This window comes from Astyanax mexicanus, chromosome 16 (assembly GCF_023375975.1).
Source record: "Astyanax mexicanus isolate ESR-SI-001 chromosome 16, AstMex3_surface, whole genome shotgun sequence".
NCBI classification, from domain to species: domain Eukaryota; kingdom Metazoa; phylum Chordata; class Actinopteri; order Characiformes; family Acestrorhamphidae; genus Astyanax; species Astyanax mexicanus.
The window spans coordinates 30713807-30732068 of NC_064423.1; the positions used below are offsets into that span (position 1 = coordinate 30713807).

Genomic DNA, 18262 nt, shown 5'->3' on the forward strand with positions numbered 1-18262 from the left:
CATGAGAACAAATGTGTAATCAACGAGACATTTGTGAATGTCTCGTTGATTACTCTGAGGTGCGAAACTTTGCTTTTATGTTTTTTTTTTTTTTCATTTTTATTTAATAACTTGCACCGGGAGTTTTTTTTGTTTTGTGACATTTTTACCCAATTTTTCGTCTAACTTTTCGCTCTTGTTGGACATGCGCAAAACACTTTGGGTAATGAGGATTTGCGAAGGATACATCAGCTGCTTCCTTCCTTTAAAATGCTCCGAATGCAGCCCAGCATCCATCACTTTCCTTTTAAAGTAAAATATCCATTCAAAAAGTTGTGCAGTCCAAGACTAGGCTTAATCTCTGCCTGAGAAACTGGACCATAAAACCATTTTCTTTTTAGTGTTCGGTCACTGTGATCTACATACAGTTTAAAAACTAAAGCTCACATTAATGCTGAGAACTCGACCCTGACCCCTGAGTCTAATCTGTCTTATGCCAAGATTCCCACAACATGCTGATTGGGTTTTCCAGAGAGCCTTGGATCTCAGCCTCGTTTTGGAGCAAAAAATGCAGCATCACACAATAAGCCTTAACTTAAATTTTCTGTATACTGTGTATTTTAAATACCAGTTTCTTAAAATGACTTCAAATACAATTTAAACCACCCTTTTAGGAGTCACCATTGGCATTCAATGGACGGTGTTTTAATAACCTACTGGGAATTTGTCACTAAAATCACTATTTTAAGGAATGCATTATACAAACATACACATGAGAACAAATGCTAATTAAGAAGTTAAATCAATTAAACATAAGATTTGGTTAAAGCCATTTTTTTTATTGAATGCAATATCAACGTATGCCAACATACCATTATCACCAAGCCACTGTACAAATACAAAAAACTGGTGAGAGACTATAAAAATCATTTCTGAACATATGATTAGTCCACATTATGGCACTATAAAAGACATCAAGGCAGGAAGGCCCTGATTTTACTGGCTCAAAACATAAAAACAATCACATGATCTGGCAGTTCATTCCTTATTTTACTTCAGGGCTCTTTCTGGCAGTTCTGCTTTAAAAGTCAGCAGGTGAACTTAACTGGTTTGGCACAGGAATGGCAGATACTGTTCCGGTTTCTTGTATTAGCGACTGATCATCCACTGTTAATGCTGTTGAGTCTTATGCAGAATACTCTTCTTTTTCTCATAATACAAACCTATGGATCAGTAGGGTTGACCCCACACAGTGTCCAGTGCGCTCACTTGTTAGAAAGTTAGCTGTAATACATGTAATAATGTTTGAGAGAAGGCTTCGGTGTAGTTGACATGATCCACAATGCTTTATAAAAAAAAAAAAAAAAAAAAAAAAAAGTACACTAGAAATGTTCTGAATGTAAATAAGAGTAAACAGTAAGCCTTAGCAAAAGCCTGGCCTGGTTTCTTGTACAAAACTGTGAACTGTGTAGAGTTATGTTATATCAGACAGGAGTGGTGGCAAATCCAGGTCCAGAAAGTTATAATTCACCTCAGGAGTTTGATCTGACTACCTGAAAGGCTCACTGTAAGCGATTATTAGTATTTCTTGTCCGAACCGTTCATCTTAAAACTGTCAGTTGTGCATCAGTTAGGTTTAGGAGAAAGGCAGATGCACTGTATAGACAAAGGTATTGGGAAAACTTGCTCATTCACAGTTTTACAGGGTGAAAAAAAAAAAAAAAAAAGAGTAACCGTCTCTACTGTCAATGAAAATGGGTGTGGGTTAAATTAGCTGAAAGAATTAACCCTTAAGAGCCCAGACTCAGTTCTGTACATTAATGCATATTTAAGTTTTTTTATTTCTTATAGTCACATGACTTCTTTTGTAAATACTTGTAAGGTTAAAATGCTGATGCAACATATGTCACAACAACAATTGTATAAGCTCTATTGCATCACTTTGCTTTATATATTGTGGTTAGAATCAGTTATATGTAATATGGCAATTTATTAAAGTATGTGAATGGTTAAATGGGTTGAAACTTTTATAATGAGCTTTTATAATTTGTTTTTTTTTTCTCTCTCTCAAGCCCTAATCCCATTACACACACTGTCCTGTGATGTATTCAGGATGTTCAGTGTGTGTCACGTTGTACGGTACATCATGTAACTTTAGGGTAACTTTAACTTTACACTTTTAAAGGGTCTGTGCACATATGTCACCGTGGGCTCTTTTGGGTTAATAATAATAATATAGTTAAAGGAATATTCACAAATATGTATAGCTGTGTTTTATAGTCTACAATTAGGCTTAATCTTAGCTGCAGTCAAGGTAGGACATGTCCTCTGTAGGACTGTAGTCCTTTATAGTAGACTGTTGGTCATTTATATAGAACTGTGTCCAACAAGGCTTTATGGTGATGTCATTCATAAATGTCTCGGTGCGAAACTTTGCTTTAAGTGCTCCATTCCTTTTTTTTTCAAAATTTTATTTAATAACATGCACCGGGAAGTCTGTTTTGTGTCATTTTTACCCAGTTTTCCATCCAACTTTTCGCTCTTGTTGGACATGCGCAGAAAACTTAGGGTAATGAGGATTTGCGAAGGATACATCAGCTGCTTCCTTCCTTTAAAATGCTCCGAATGCAGCCCAGACTTAGAAAAGCATCCATCGCTTTCCTTTAAAGTAAAATATTCATTCAAAATGTTGTGCAGTCCAAGACTAGGCTTAATCTCTGCCTGGGAAACTGGATTATAAAACCTTTTTCTTTTTAGTGTTCTGTCACTGTGATCTACGTACAGTTTAACAACTCACATTAAAGCTCACATTAATGCTGAGAACTTGACCCTGACTCTGAGAGTCTAATCTGTCTTATTCCAAGATTCCCACAACATACTGATTGGGTTTTCCAGAGAGCCTTGGATCTCAGCCTCGTTTTGGAGCAAAAATGCAGCATCACACAATAAGCCTTAACTTAAATTTTCTGTATACTGTGTATTTTAAATACCAGTTCCTTAAAATAACTTCAAATACAATTTAAACCACCATTTTAGGAGTCACCATTGGCATTAAATGGACAGTGTTTTAATAACCTACTGGGAATTTTTCACTAAAATCACTATTTTAAGGATTTTTTTTAGGCATGAGTGCAATATTTTAAAAACCATATCCTGTAAATGAATTGTCCAAAAAAAAACAACAACTGAAGGGCTACAAAAATATATACAATACCACTGTATAGGCATATATATATATCTATATATCTATATGGCATATACACACATACTGCTGTACATATATACCATATTTATATTCATATACATATATATACTGTATGTACATATAAAACACAATGAGGCCTTTGTCGTTTCTGGAATACGGAATACGTGCCGTCTGACCTCGCCGGAGTCAGCCTGGCCTCTTCACAGGAATGTGTCGTAGTAAGTGAATACAAAAGGAGTGTTGTGCAAAGGTAGAAACAGTGGTGTTCTCTCAGCTGTTATCTGTAGTGGGGTTGCAGATGGTCAGTCCTCCTTTAGTCCAGCACTGGTAGCGTCTCAGTTCCAGATTCGGAGGAAACTGTCCCACGAGCCTGTGGCCACGGCCATGCCGTCATCAGTCACCCCTAAGCAGCTGACCCTGTTATCATGACCAGCGAGGACACCTGGGGAGGGATATGGCTTTAGTGAGTCACCCATACCATGTTTTTGTTTAAGCAGGAGATACTATAAATATAAGCTTTCAGATTATATACACAGACATGGCAAAAGTCATTCGACAGAAATCATCTCACAGTATCAAATCCCAGGTCTTTTTCGATATACTGTAATAGATACAGAGAATTTTGTGCATTGAACCATGCATAAAATGTGTGTAAAATGCACATTGACAATTTTCGCCAGATACTGCCAGTCACAATAATTACCACTCATTGTGCTGTCTACTGTGGGTCGTAATACCTTCCAACCCTGAGTTCACACTGGAAAGCGTCAATGCGACAGGTGACCATTCATTTCCTATGGCAGGGCGCGATTTGTCGCCGCGACACGCGAGTTGAAATTTTCTCAACTTTATACAAATTAATTAAGATTAGCTTCTAGCATTTCTTTGGACCCATCACACACAAGGCGGTACAAGGTCCTCAAGCTTCTGATCTCTAAACTTTTGGTTCCTTTCGCATGTCTTATTAAAATCAATTTATATAATATAAAAATTTTTTAACAGTTTTAGTGACCTAAATTTAGTTAACAAATACAAATTTAATACAAACACACATTTAATAAATATATGTATTTAATTTTTTTATTTAATATATATATATATATATATATATATATATATATATATATATATATATATATATATATATATATATATATATATATATGTTTGTGTGTGCGTTAAGCTTTGACTCCCCCATAAGCGACAAATGCGGGGCGACTTGTTGCAATCTAGTGTAAATACAGGGTTTGAAAAATTCCCAATAAACCCATGACGCTGTGGATGAAGCAATGTTAAATGCAGGCTCAACTTCAGAAATTTAATGCCCCATTCATCTGGTGCCCACTACTAGGTCTTGCTCAAACTCTGGTAATTAAAAAAAATCATGGCATGTTTAGCCTTGCTCACAAGATAACATCTCACAACTTATACACATGTACATAAAATTAGCCTGCAGGCATACAGGACACTTAGGATTGAAATTGAGAACCTCACCTGCACGCTCCCCTTTTAACGCATCCCAGACGTTGCAGTTAAAGTCATCATAGCCGGCCAGCAGGAGGCGGCCGCTCTTGGAGAAGGCCACAGAAGTGATGCCACAGATAATACTGTCGTGAGAGTACATCATAAGCTCCTGGTCAGCGCGCAGGTCGAACAGCCTGCAGGTGGCGTCGTCTGAACCGGTGGCGAAGGCATTCCCATTCGGGAAAAACTACAAGACCAGAAGAGTTAGGTTCACTACAAGGAATGAATGGGCACTGTGAGTGAATCAGAACAGCTCGTACACTGAATGAACAGGACACTCACACACACAGCGTTGATGTCCGAGATGTGGCCGATAAACGTCTGCCTGCACATGCCATCTCTAATATCCCACAGTTTGGTCGAAGCGTCACAGGCTCCAGAAACGAATGTCTTGTTGTCGGGACTGAGGGACAGACTCATCACATCCCCACTGTGGCCTGTGAAGGCGATGGTCTGCTGGCCTGTTTCAATGTCCCACAATGCACTAGAGAGCAAAAGTTGTCAATCACTATACAGCTCTGGAAAAAATTAAGGGAGTTTCTGAATCAATTTCTCTGATTCTGCTATTTATAGGTAAATGTTTGAGTAAAATTATCATCATTGTTTTATTCTATAAACTACAGACAATTTTTGGACCAATGACATGTTCTCCTCCACCAGTCTTACACACTGCTTTTGGATAACTTAAAAATTAAAAAACAACTTAAGCAGTTTAGCTTAGTTTGATGGCTTGCGATCATTTATATTTCTCTTAATAATATTCCAGAGGTTTTCAATTTCAGATTTACATTATTATGCCAAAGATTGAAAAACAACAATAATAAACACAGAAAGCAAAACTCAAAATTTTACTCAACTCACCATGTGGTGTCTCCAGAGCTGGTGACTATCTGGTTGTCACTGAGAAAGCGGCAGCAAGACAAATACCCTACAGACAAAAGATTATGGATACAAATTGAGTTTACCAGAAAGTTACCTGAGCAATGCCATAGAATAACCATTTTGGGTTTCATAAATAAGTATGTTATGTGGGAAAAATAAGAAGACTTGCTTATTCATTGCTTCTTCTGAAGAATCATAATTAGTATGTTTTTAGAGGCATAAAAAATTAAAAGGTATTTGCACATCTGCTCCAAGAAGGGGTGCAGCTTAGAGTAGCTGAAAGCAGGCATTTGACCATATACTGTATCTTTACCTGTGTGACCAGGGAGCTCTCTGGTGACCCTGACGTTGCCCTCACGGGTTTTCAGACTATAGATGGAGCAGATGTTGTCCAGACCTCCGCAGGCCACGTAGTTGCCCAAGGGAGCGTAGGCACATGTCATTACCCAGGACGAGCGCAGCGGGATGGCGTGCATCTGAGGATGGAAACAGACAGAAAAATTAAACATCACTTCTAATCTAGTTGCTTAAACTTTATAAAGTTACAGGTATTGCCACTAATATAAATAGAGTGATTTAAAACTGACAAAAACATAGTACATTCTACAATATTATTACAGGAGCAAAAAAATACAAAAATGAAACAACTCCCATGCAATGCTTTAAGTGGCAAAAACGTAGATCAAAAGTTACATCCAATCTGAAACAAGTATATCTAGACATTACATTACCTTATTTGTTGTGTAGCTGTCCCATATGATTAATTTGCCATCTTGGGAGGCGCTGACAAGCAGCCTAAACCCAGAAGCAAAATGACAATTCAGAAAATCAGACAGACACGCAGAACTGACAGTATAATCCATGTGCATTAACTGCAAATATAAACAGATAATGAATAAATAATTTTTACACAATTAACAAATAAAATTACTCTCAATGGTCTAGCAAGACTAGCGTTTCCCACCCAAGCACCCATAAATCCACCCCCACACACAGTTCCCAGCTCACACACACTGCAGGAAATTAAGATTCATTTCAACAGGAAACAGGGTGGTGCCCATTTGAAACCATTATAAATGGACACTGGAAGAAAAGTGCATTCTCAGCCAGTAGGGAAGTGGCTGGGAAAAGACCAAAATCTTTTAGAGCAGGGGTTCTTAACCTTTTTAATTGTGCAACTATTGTTTGCTTTATTCATTCTAAGTTCAGTAAAGATGGTGGTTGAAGTTTGTTGTTTATCATTGTTTAAACGAACTTTAAGAGTTACAGCCACATACACAGTGTAGCATCACCCTCGCTACCCCCCCCCCCCCCCCCCCCCCCCCAGGAACAGTGTCAGGACCCCCTAGGTTAAGAACCTTGTTTCAGAGTAAACCGGCACAGCAACAAACAAACCTTGAGTCACTGCCCCAGTGCATGGCATAGATTTTGGCTAAATGACCCCGAAGTGTGCGTCTTGTCCTCAACTGTATCCGTCCAGCTGAGTCCAGACCTGCTGTGATCTGGCAGACAAGCAAAATCACAAGATACATTACTGCGTCACAGACATACACCAGTCAGCACAGTCATTGGGTATTAAAGAGAATATTCTAAAGAGAATGTTAATTTCTTATGAACTAATTCAGTTGTTTTTTATAGCCAAATTGTGTGTATAAATACTTGTATAAATGTTTTTTTTTTTTACTCGCTTTGTCTTTATGTATTTAGGCACTAAAGCCCATAGATTCTCTTCTTTACATCTACTGCAGTTCACCTCACCCATGTCATCATGATAACCCAAAGTCTCAAATTAAGCCAATTCTACACCACATGTTCTCAACATACCTGTGAAAGAGTCGAGTCACTACAAGCCTTTCTGGCATCCTGTTCAGATCATATAAGATACACATAAAAAAAAAAAAAACATCATATGAAACAGGTGCTGACAGAAATTATACCACATGTACCACCAATATAACAATGCATACAACATACACTACATCAAATATTTGTGACCCTGCTAATACATGCATTTAGCCATGTTAAGCTTCACTCATTGCTGACACAGATGTGCAAATAAACACATAGCTTGCCTAGTCCTTGTAGAGAAATTCTGCCAAAAGAACAGAACAATTCCTAACATTCCTAATGCCAGATATGGGCCAGAGGGGCATAAGCTTGTAGTAAATCTTATCAGGACAGTAAAGACAATTTCTTCAATACAAGCAAGATAGTCTATTTTAATGTCCTTGACTTCAGAAGATACAATGACGGAAAGCATGTGTTCATCAGTCAATACTTATGATGTATTGTCTGTCTTTTTCTCCATTTTACAAGGATAGTGTGTCTACTCTGTTTTAGGTGTTCTTATTTACCCGGATTTGATGGCGTAGCTGCTCGGCCTCCTGCCGTAACTGTTCCAGTTCACTCATCGTCCCACTGTGATACACCACTCACACCAGCGGACGAGAAGACCAGCTGGGACCTGCAACACAGACAGACAGATAGCCATTAGATAGCACTCCAATTAAGACGCAGGAGCTTTATGGGACAACTCAGCAGCCCTCTGAACTGAGGACGATACTCAGACAGGGTCAACAAAAGGGACACTGAAGACTGGCAGGCCATTGTCCTCTGTGTGTTTGCGCAACTTGGCACAGGCTCACCGAGAACAATCCTACCATACCAATGCAACTTTCAGAATAACAGAGCAACTCTTTAGTGCATGCGTTAACATTGGGGTGTTAAGTGTATTTGTGCGATACATTGTATTGGTTCAATTGCATCATATAATTTCTTACATGGCGTCAAATATCTATAGTTTTATTAAAACACAGGCACTCTAAACTCCCTAGGTTTCGCCAAAAAATCCATAATTCCTGCTATTTATTTATTTAGGAGTATTTTATCCTCTTCTATATCGTGATAATATTGTAAAATTAGATGCCTTGTGATTCCCATCTTTGTTTCACAGTGTTTCAAATGTCTGTGGACATACCTTCTAATGACAGCATAATGACCATAATGCAACTGCACACATACAGAGAGCTGGGCTAGTACTGCAAATACAACAGGACTTGCATAGGATGCACTTTATTGTGGTACATTTTTTGTTATGTTAAATAATTTATTTTGCTATTTTATTTTTATTTTATAAAAAAATATTGTAAGTTACTGTAGTTTACAAAGTAGACAAGCTTTTTTTTGTTTCTACTGAAATAAATAAAATATTTGAGTTGTCATATTACCAAGAACATATCACCCTGAAATTTCTGATATTATTTTAGGGGCATATTGCCCATATTTGCAAACATTTATTAATTATTGTGAACAATATTATATCCTGAAACATCATGCCATATTACCCACCCCTAATTATCACATCAGGGTACTGCTTTTTTTGCTGTTTTTAGTAAAAGAAAAAAAATTCACACTGCTCTCGTTTCTCATTATAAATCTACTAGAGACAGATTATATCTGTCCAGTATTGTTTATTTTACTTTAATCCTGTATATATGGAGATATTGGAGTTCATTATTAGTATCATGACATTCTGTTACAAATCTGATAAAATTTTTGTATTTTTTAATATCTCAGTTAGTGGTGTGCTATATCATATCGTATGCAATAATAACATTTTATTTGCATTTTGTTGCAGTAGTGTATTCTTGAATTTTTTTTTCTATTCATTTTGTCATATCACCAAGAGTACCGTTATCATAAAAATACCATGAAATATTGTGATATTATTTTTAGGCCATATCACCCACCTACCTATTGCCCATTCCTATTCAAGATACAAATATTTTCAAACATAGCATTCAAACTGGAAGTTAAAGCACAGGAAACTAATGCGGAAAAGGCAGCAGCTTGTGTACAACAGTGCAGTGATGGCCACACTTTTCATTTTGGCGAGAGAGCCCCGTTAAAGCTCAACTTCCCTTTCCAAGAAACTGGTTCCAGGACCCACTTAATAAAGAAAGTCCACTGGCAGACGTTAAGAAATGGGGTAAAGGTGAACACTTCGGATTAACTGCCCTGCTTGTTCACATAAAGTGAAAGTAAAAGTGTGTTTAAGTTTGTGGAAAGGTTACATACAAAAAGGCCTGAGCTGCTCTTCCCAACCTACAGACATGTTTTCCTGCTGTTTTCCATTTATATTTTAAACCTGATATACAATCAGATAAGCATTTCCTGTAAAATGACTACAATTATTCTTAATATAATTTACACATAACTGTCTACTAGGGGTGTGCCATATTGTATCATATGCAATAATATCACCAACATTTTTGAATAAATTATGCATAAATTATATTATATCCTGAAATATAAATATCACATCAGGGTAATACTTTTTTGCTGTTTTTAGCAAAAGAAAAATTCACACTGTTCTCATTTACCATTATATATCTACTAGAGACAGATTAAATCTGTCCAGTATTGTTTACTGTACTTTAATCCTGGATATATGGAGATATTTGAAATGCATTATTAGTATCATGACATTCTGGATCATTGACTTCTGTTATAAATGTGATAAAATTCTTGATTTTTTTTTTTATCTCAGTTATCATTTGCATTAATAAAATTTAATTTTCATTTTGTTGCAGTAATGTATTCTTGACATATTTTTTTAATTCAGTGTTTTGTCATATAGCTAACAGTATTGTTGAAATATCGTGATATCATTTTAGGGCCACATTGCTCACTCCTACTGTCTAAACATAGGGCCAATCAAGCAAGACCCACTATTTTTAATGAGAAGCACTTGTTAAATTTAAGCTGTTGATTTTGGTTTAGCTGTTTGGTTTACTTATTTTAAAATGTATTTTTGGACAAATTAACCTGATTAAAATAGTAATTAAATTATTTGTAACTATTGGATTTTTTTTTACAGCGTAAGCAATCAGCTCATTTGTATTTATGTTTAATCTGAGAGAATGGAGAGAGGAGTCCACATAAAACATTAATGTACTGTACAACTGCCAGAAACTTAACTATATATGTATTTTAAATACATTATGCAAAAGCAAAAGACATTCTAGCGCTCTACATGTCAAAAAAAAAAAAAAAACATACGTTTTGGGTGAGTATCATTCTCTATGGATTTAGAGGTGGAAAAATAAAAAATGTAACCAAAAAATAAAATAAAATACTGGTGATCCTTAACTTGAATTTGTTGCAGTTGGCAGAGACTAAATCAGAAGATAATGCACAGAAAACATGCTCATATTATGAGAGGATGACCACAGTAAGGCTTTTATTTTGGATAGACTATGAGAGAAAACAATTCAGCAGCCGAAGGTAAAAGAAGAAGAGGAGAAAACTTATGAACAGGCTATTAAGTAGACTAAAGAAAATTATTATTATTAACAAGAACAACAGTGCTCTGTAATATTTACACAAAAATACTTTATACTAATTTGAAAATGCTGTTTACGTCATAGTAAAAGGCATGTAAGACCTGCTACTCAGGTTTTACACTGGAACTACAAGGCTAATGTAGCTAAAAGTCTTTAGAACCCAAGTTATTTTTATAAATACGTTGACATCTGTTGTAGCCTCCTTGCTCCGCAGCAGTTTGTGTGGAAAAACAAATATACAAATCTAATTTATTTGTGAAAAGTTGCTTTAACATATGTAGCTACCAGGCTAACAATGCTAACATCAGCCTCATTATGAATGTGTTCATTTCTGCCACTCTTCCTGTGGCACTATTTTCTAGATAATAATGACCCAACTTAAACTTCCTTCACAGATTTTGACATCTCCAAAAACCCCAAGAACTATTCCTACAAGCCTGCTGACGAAAATACAGAATGTCTTTACTAAGCAAGGAGTATAAAGTAAGTTGTGTAAGAACTAAGATCTAAATCGTAATTGTGAATCGACCATATCCTTAAAGAGTGTTGAGATTTATCTTGACAATATCGTCCAGCCCTCTGCTAATTCAAGATATCTCTAATTTAGTTTTGACTAGTTAATGTGCATTTTGCATATGTGTAGTTTTACAAAATATTATTACATTTAGATATCTACAACCCAAGGGTAGACCTGTAGACCTGGAGTTTTTACTATTCAGGGTTACAGTGTAAATATCTTGATATCTAGTTTCTAGTTTCTAATAAAGTAACTGCTGTGAAACAGTGTAACCTTCTAAGTAAATAAATTATGACATCTGACTTATTAACAAGATTACATTCAAATATATGTTTTCCTGGTAATATAACTATTACTAAATTGATTTTTTTTACCTGTAGATAGATCTGGTATTATGAATAGTACAACTTTATAGCTAAAATTTTACAGTGACAGTCTGTAAGTATTTGATGAGAATGTGTGATTGCACAGAGCATGCTAAAGTTTCTTTTCAAATCGAATATGTCTTGTAATATATATAATTTGTAAATACGTTGAGCTCTTTTATCTCGGCAGCTCAGCATATGAAGACTGAGGCTTCTAGAATGCATGTTCGCAGTAGCTCTTGTTTCAGCACCATTAGCAATGTCACAGTAAAAAGCTGTAGTCAGAAAAAGGTCTCGGGACCTACCAGAATCATGTTTTTATAATTGTAAAAAGTGGCATTGCAGTAGCAATATCACACTGATGCCATTTATTATTATATACTGCCCTCTTCCCATTTGGGAACTACTACTTTCAATTTAAAAGAAACAGTCTTCGGGAATGCATGTTTAAATGAGAGGCTATATGGTAATTTGAATTGTTGGAATGGGATTTGTATCTAAACAGCTTTCCATAAAAAAATATTAAGGACTGCAGCTTTAAATGAGAGGTTGTAATAAAACAGTGCATAACATTTAAAAGAATAATATTAAGAACTGCAGCTTTAAATGAGAGGCTGTAATAGTACAAACTGCACTAAAGGGACATTGAATTGGATTTATTGGAATGGGATTTGTATCTAAAACAGCTTTCCATAAAAAAATCTTAAGGACCACAGCTTTAAATGAGAGGTTGTACGAAAACAGCCGGTTCAGTGTTTTGAGGCCGCGTCCTAACAGATCAGCTGCTCACTAACACAATCCAGCCTGCATTTACAACATACAGCACAGCAGTCAGCAGACGATTTAGCCATTATTATCAGGATAATTTCCAGGATTTTACATTAATGTCCCGGAGCTCAGTAAGGATACAGCTCCGGTTTTAGAGCGCTTGTTACTAAAGTCACAAAGATCAACCTGTTGCTTTTACTGGAGCAGCACACAAACACACGACTCTCTATCCGAGAGAAATCAGAAACAGACCCCAGTAAATTCCCCTTTAACTCTGATCATACCTGATTCACGCTCTTCTGGCCACTCGTAGCGCTGTGTAACTTATCTCAAAACCCACACATTGCGATTACTGTCAAATAAAGGACTGTATAAAGTCTTAAAGTGAGTAATTTTAAGCGATTTAAAGGGCCACACACCCTCAGCTCGCCTTCCACCGAGCTGCTCCTTCACCACACCCATAGAGAAAACGGGAACATGGCAACAGCAGCGGCAGAGGGGAGACCATACACTATTTACCACTATTACAACAATAAAACGCATTATTATTGTAAAAAGCAACAAGTAACTATTATATAAAAGTAATAATATATTGAATGTATATGACAGAAGCAGTATTTTCATTATTTGTGTGCCTGTTCAATACTTTTACTCTACTTCTGCGCCCCTCAGTGTGTGATGGTATCGTCCATCCATCGTCTGCCTCAACAAAACGACGGTGTGAGAAACAGGAAACGTATCCGTCACGTGTTTATAGGGCTGTTGGGGATGCGGCTCACTGTAATTAGTTTATTTACTTAAAATACATTTTTTAAAATGGTTGAAAAAAAAACTTTGCAGCTTTTTAATCACATATATTACAATTAATACAACAATCTGAATGTTAATGGATCCTATATACAGTATGTAAAATATTTTTGTTTATTATCTGGCTCCAATAATGACATCTGACACATCTGCAATATATTTAGTTGTCTTTATCAAAAGCATCAATGAAAAGTATCAATGAAATGGCAAGAGCCCTACAATCAAAATGTAACAGGTCACAATCTTCTAAACATAAATATGCATAAAATATTTGAATCTAAAATATATATATATATATTAACTACTATAAAATAAAAATACTATAAAAATTATCTGAATCTTTTTGAAAATTAAACTGAACAGCTTCTAAAAGACTAAAATCTTTTTAAGATATAATATAACAAAATATAATAATTAAAAAAAACGAATTTAAATTACTATTAAATAAATAAAAAATTGAAATACTCAGAAAAATTTTCATCATTATTAAAACTTATGCGAACTATTCTTTTTTTAAAATATATTTGAGCTACTTAAAAAAATATTTTGATGTATTATTTAGGATTAAAAGAATTTTGAATCTGATTCAAACTACTTTTCCCAAAAAATGTGAAATGAAAACTGATTCAAGATACTTAAAATAAAATAATAATAAAAAAAATGCGATCTTGCTTGAACCCGTTTTTAAAAATTAAATCGAATTACATTTTAAAAGAAATTAGAACTACTTGATCCCTCTGAAAATAGGTGTAACACATACCTGTCAAGTATTTTCCTACGTCCGATTAAAGCCGTCCCACCAGCCCAACGAAGGTTCAGTATCCCTTACATTTTAAGACAGGTTTACAAGAAATCTAAGATAACCACATGTGAACCATTTACAGACTACAATTAGATTATCAGAATCTGATAGGCCTACCTTTGTTGACACTGAAATTTTGTGGACATTCCTACATATGTCATTCTTTTAATACAGCCAAATTAATAACCCTTTTCTAGATATTTAAAAAAGTTAAGATTTCATGTCTTTTCTGGCATAAATGCACTCTTTTATATGATATATGTTTTATTTATTTAATGGATTTAAAATTGAACAAAGGTTGCACAAATTCTGCAAATTGACTGTTGGTGACCTAAAAATAGTATCATGAGCTTTTACTAAAAAGACATGGACCAGATATATTCCATCAGTAAAAAGTAGTTCTAATGGGGTCTACATAATTAATACTTTTTAATTAATACTTCTTTCTGATCATTTCAGTTAATTTCGGTCCTCTCCACATTTCACAAGCTGTAAATTTTTTAATTTTTAAAAGGTTTAATCTGTGTGTTTTTATTCGGAGACGAGTATTTTTAAGCAGCTATCAGAAAAATCTCCTCACAGTTTACATGATTAGCCTACCCTTACCTTTCTTTTAGAAAAATCTCCGTATCCATGTTTTAACATCAGCTGCTCCGACTAGCTGCCTGAACTCACAGCGGGGGGCGGGGCGTCTTCCCCACACTGACCCTCATTTGCGCTCCGCAAAACCAGCAAGCTGATTGGCTGTTTCTCCTGAAAGGCGGGACTTTCTCCTTGAACCGGTACCACGATTGGTTTAGAGACACAGAGCGGTCAGTGCCCTGTCTCCTCAATAATAAAGTTTTTAAAATTTTATCATAATACGGGAAATTTACGGGAAAATACTAATACGGGAGGACGGCGGGAAAGAGGAGTAAAATACGGTAGTTTCCCGGCCAAAACGGGAGACTTGACAGGTATGGTGTAACAACGTTTAAATATAGTGTCTCGTAATTTGACTTGATATGATAATTTGAGATAATTTAAGATAACATTGACTGTAAGTTAAGTATCTTATAATAATATATTGTACCAGTATTAATATAGTATAATATATTAATATACAACATTATACATAGTTTTTTTTCTACAGATGCTGTTTATCATTATAGTGTTAAACAGTGCGGAGTCAGGTTATAAGAAGGAGCTGTACTGGCAGGTGGCGCCTGTGAGCGCGCAGCAGGTCTGCAGGAGCTTGGTGCGCCTCTGCTGGGGGATCAGTTCAGCTCCTGTGGGGATGGACCACAGACGAGCAAGTTGACGACAAGTGTCTGCAGCGACAAATTCAGCGATAATACGAGGATTTAACGCATTTATGCTGCAGTATAGCGGAATATCCTGCGGAACCGCTTGTTGGTGAAAGGACTGTTTTGTGCGTAAAGTCGCGCTCTGACTCTTAGGGTCAGTTGGAGAAGGAACAGGCTGTGGGATTACAGTAAGGATTTCAGGTTAGTCTGGAATATTTTCCCGTCTGGATTCGATTATCGCCATATTTATGCTGGAGAAGGGGTTTTATTGGGTCTATTTTGAAGATTAATGGAAGGGCATAATGCATAAGGACTTGTAATGGTTTGTCCAAGTAACAGGTAAGTTACCCTACTGTACTTTTATAAACCTTAGCTGAACCTGCATTTAGGCTACAGTAACCTGCTGTTGGACTTTTTATTTAGGACACTCCTCACTTTACTGCTTTGGGAGACAACTATTTTATGTACCTGCTTATGAGACCATTTTTAGTGAATCTACCCACCTGTAAGCATGTCCATGGCATCGCCCATCAGCTCCTGGACTGTTGGACCACTCTTCATTCATATAAAGATCTTTAATGTCTGAGGAGCCTACTGTAGAAGAATCTATTCTGCTGTAAGACTTTTATTTGGGACACTCCTCACTCGTCTGCATATTGAAAAAACTCAAGAAACTGGTCAGCATATGTTTGGTGAGATCTTTCAGGTCCAATAACCAACTTCTATGAACCTACAATTTGGGCTACAGTAGCCTGTTGTGAGACCCACCTGTAAGCATCTGCCAATTGCATCATTCATCAGCTCCTAAACTGTAGGACCACTCTTTATTTAAGGATCTTTCATGTCTGAGAAGCCTACTGTACTTCAGAAACAATAGAAGAACCTACTCTGCTGTGAGACTTTTATTTGGCACACTCCTCACTTCTCTGCATTATGAAAAAACTCAAAAACTGGTCAGCATATGTTTAGTGAGATCTTTTAGACCCAAGGATAAACTTCTATGGACCTTCACTTTGGACTAGAAACTACTTCACAACATTTGACTTGAGACTGCTTGAGTAATCTTATTTGGGATAACCCTTCCATGGATCAGAACCACTTTTCCTGGGGCAACACCTTTAAGCATCTGCCCATGGCAGCCTTCTCCAGATCCTGGACTGTGGGAACCCTTTCCATCTAAAAACCTAGTCAGCGTATATATTTGCTTGTGAGATATTTCAGGTCCGCAATGGAAGTTGTAGACCCAGCCCCACACTTTGGATCTCTGTCGAGGGAGCACAGGACATTAGGAGAACCTGAGGAGGCATGGAGGAGCCTGGAGCAGCAGAGTGGGACAGATGGAGAGAAGTGGGAGCTGGTGGATGTGGTTCTGTCTGGAGGAGCACCCTGGGGATTTACTCTGAGAGGAGGGCTGGAGTACCAAGAACCTCTGATTATTACAAAGGTATGTTTGATATATATTTGCTGTTTATGTAAGTTTATGTAAGTCATATTCATACTCAGTGCAGAAAGTGGGATTTTGAATGTTACTAATCTGTTTTAATCTGGGTTTTTCGTATAGAGTGAATGCCCTACTAACATGGATATTCCATTGTGTTAAGCCAATAAGTGGGCATTGTTGACAAGTGCTTAGTTCACAGGAGCAATACTAATCTGCCTAAGATTAGGTGTGTATGTTTCTAAAGGTTCTGTGTTTTTAAAGCCAGGGTGTTGATATGGTAAAAAAAATTAGCAACACTAAAGATATTTTGGGGTGGGCGATATGGCCCTAAAATAATATCACAAAATATTATGGTATTTTTTCTATAACGATACTGACAAAATACTGAAACATTTTTTTTTCAAGAATACACTACTGCAACAAAATAAAAATAAAATGTTATCATTGCATATGATATGATATGGCACATCCATAACTGCGATGTAAAAAAATATATTATATTAAAAAAATAATTTTATAAAATTTGTAACAGAAGTCAATGATACTAATAATGCACTCCATATATCTCCATATATCCAGGACTATTCATGAATAGCATAGTAATGGTTATTATTATGACCAGTGGTGTCTGGCTAGAATTGTCTATGTGAACAGACAAGCAAGAATGGCATAATTCACATCCACATTTAACACAGAAGACCCATATCCCATATACAAATATCCCAGTGCAGGTCAGATTAGCATTTTTAGCTTCTATATGAGAAGTCAAAAGTCATGTCACTGTATACTGTGTCATATACTGTATCATCTAATTCAAGTTGGGGATATTGGGGTCACACAACAACATAGATACTCAACAAGTTTTAGCAGTGTTACTACTCTTAAATAAATTGTTTCAAAGGGTTCTTATGGAAATGCCATAAAAAACAAATGCTTCTGGTTTCATAAAGAACCATGTTTGTCATCGAGATGCGTGAGTGTGAAGAATGATTAAGAAAGGGCTTTTACATGATGGGACTATATACAGTATTCTTATTCAGTGTGTTTTCTCTCATTATCATTTTTTACATTGTAAATTTAATGTTGATGACTATAATAAAGCTATACAGGAACACATGTTGAATTGTTTTGTGAAGAAAGTGTTAAACAAACCAGAATATATTTTCTACTTTAGAATAGTTATCTCTTATACTGGAATAGTTTTCTCAGCATCTTGAAGGAGTTCCTGGAGGTGCTGAACAATAGTTGCTGCTTTTCCTTCACACTGTGAAGCACCAGCTCATCCTAAATCACCGTCTCAGGTCATCAGGTTTAGATCAGGAGATTGTGGAGGACAAACAC

At 36.2% G+C, this 18262-nt stretch overlaps 2 protein-coding genes across 2 annotated transcripts in view; one reads left to right on the forward strand and one right to left on the reverse strand.

Moving 5' to 3' along the window:
• Nucleotides 1–797: 797 nt before the first annotated feature.
• Nucleotides 798–13052, reverse strand: gnb4b (guanine nucleotide binding protein (G protein), beta polypeptide 4b). Its single transcript, XM_007246090.3, has 10 exons — nt 12870–13052; nt 7945–8054; nt 7415–7453; nt 6986–7092; nt 6322–6385; nt 5904–6066; nt 5570–5636; nt 4991–5192; nt 4679–4895; nt 798–3626 (listed from the first exon to the last, which is right to left on the reverse strand). The coding sequence occupies exons 2-10, from the start codon at nt 7999–8001 to the stop codon at nt 3520–3522; spliced, it is 1023 nt and encodes a 340-aa protein (XP_007246152.1). The 5' UTR covers nt 8002–8054; nt 12870–13052; the 3' UTR covers nt 798–3519.
• A 2399-nt stretch (nt 13053–15451) lies between these two features.
• shroom2b (shroom family member 2b) overlaps nt 15452–18262 on the forward strand; it is a 45797-nt gene continuing 42986 nt past the window's right edge. The window contains exon 1 of the mRNA XM_022669918.2: nt 15452–16924. Within this exon, the coding sequence (XP_022525639.2) occupies nt 16709–16924 (216 nt within the window). The 5' untranslated portion in view covers nt 15452–16708. The remainder of the gene's footprint in view (nt 16925–18262) is intronic.

Bases quoted from the DNA above. Each gene is read 5' to 3' on its own strand.
- gnb4b (XM_007246090.3), bottom strand. From the start codon at position 8,001: ATGAGTGAACTGGAACAGTTACGGCAGGAGGCCGAGCAGCTACGCCAT. The intron at 6,386-6,985 runs GTTTGTTTGTTG...TTCTGGGTTTAG, and splicing joins CACTGGGGCAGTGACTCAAG to GCTGCTTGTCAGCGCCTCCC. The intron at 3,627-4,678 runs GTGAGGTTCTCA...ATCCCTCCCCAG, and splicing joins GTTAAAAGGGGAGCGTGCAG to GTGTCCTCGCTGGTCATGAT.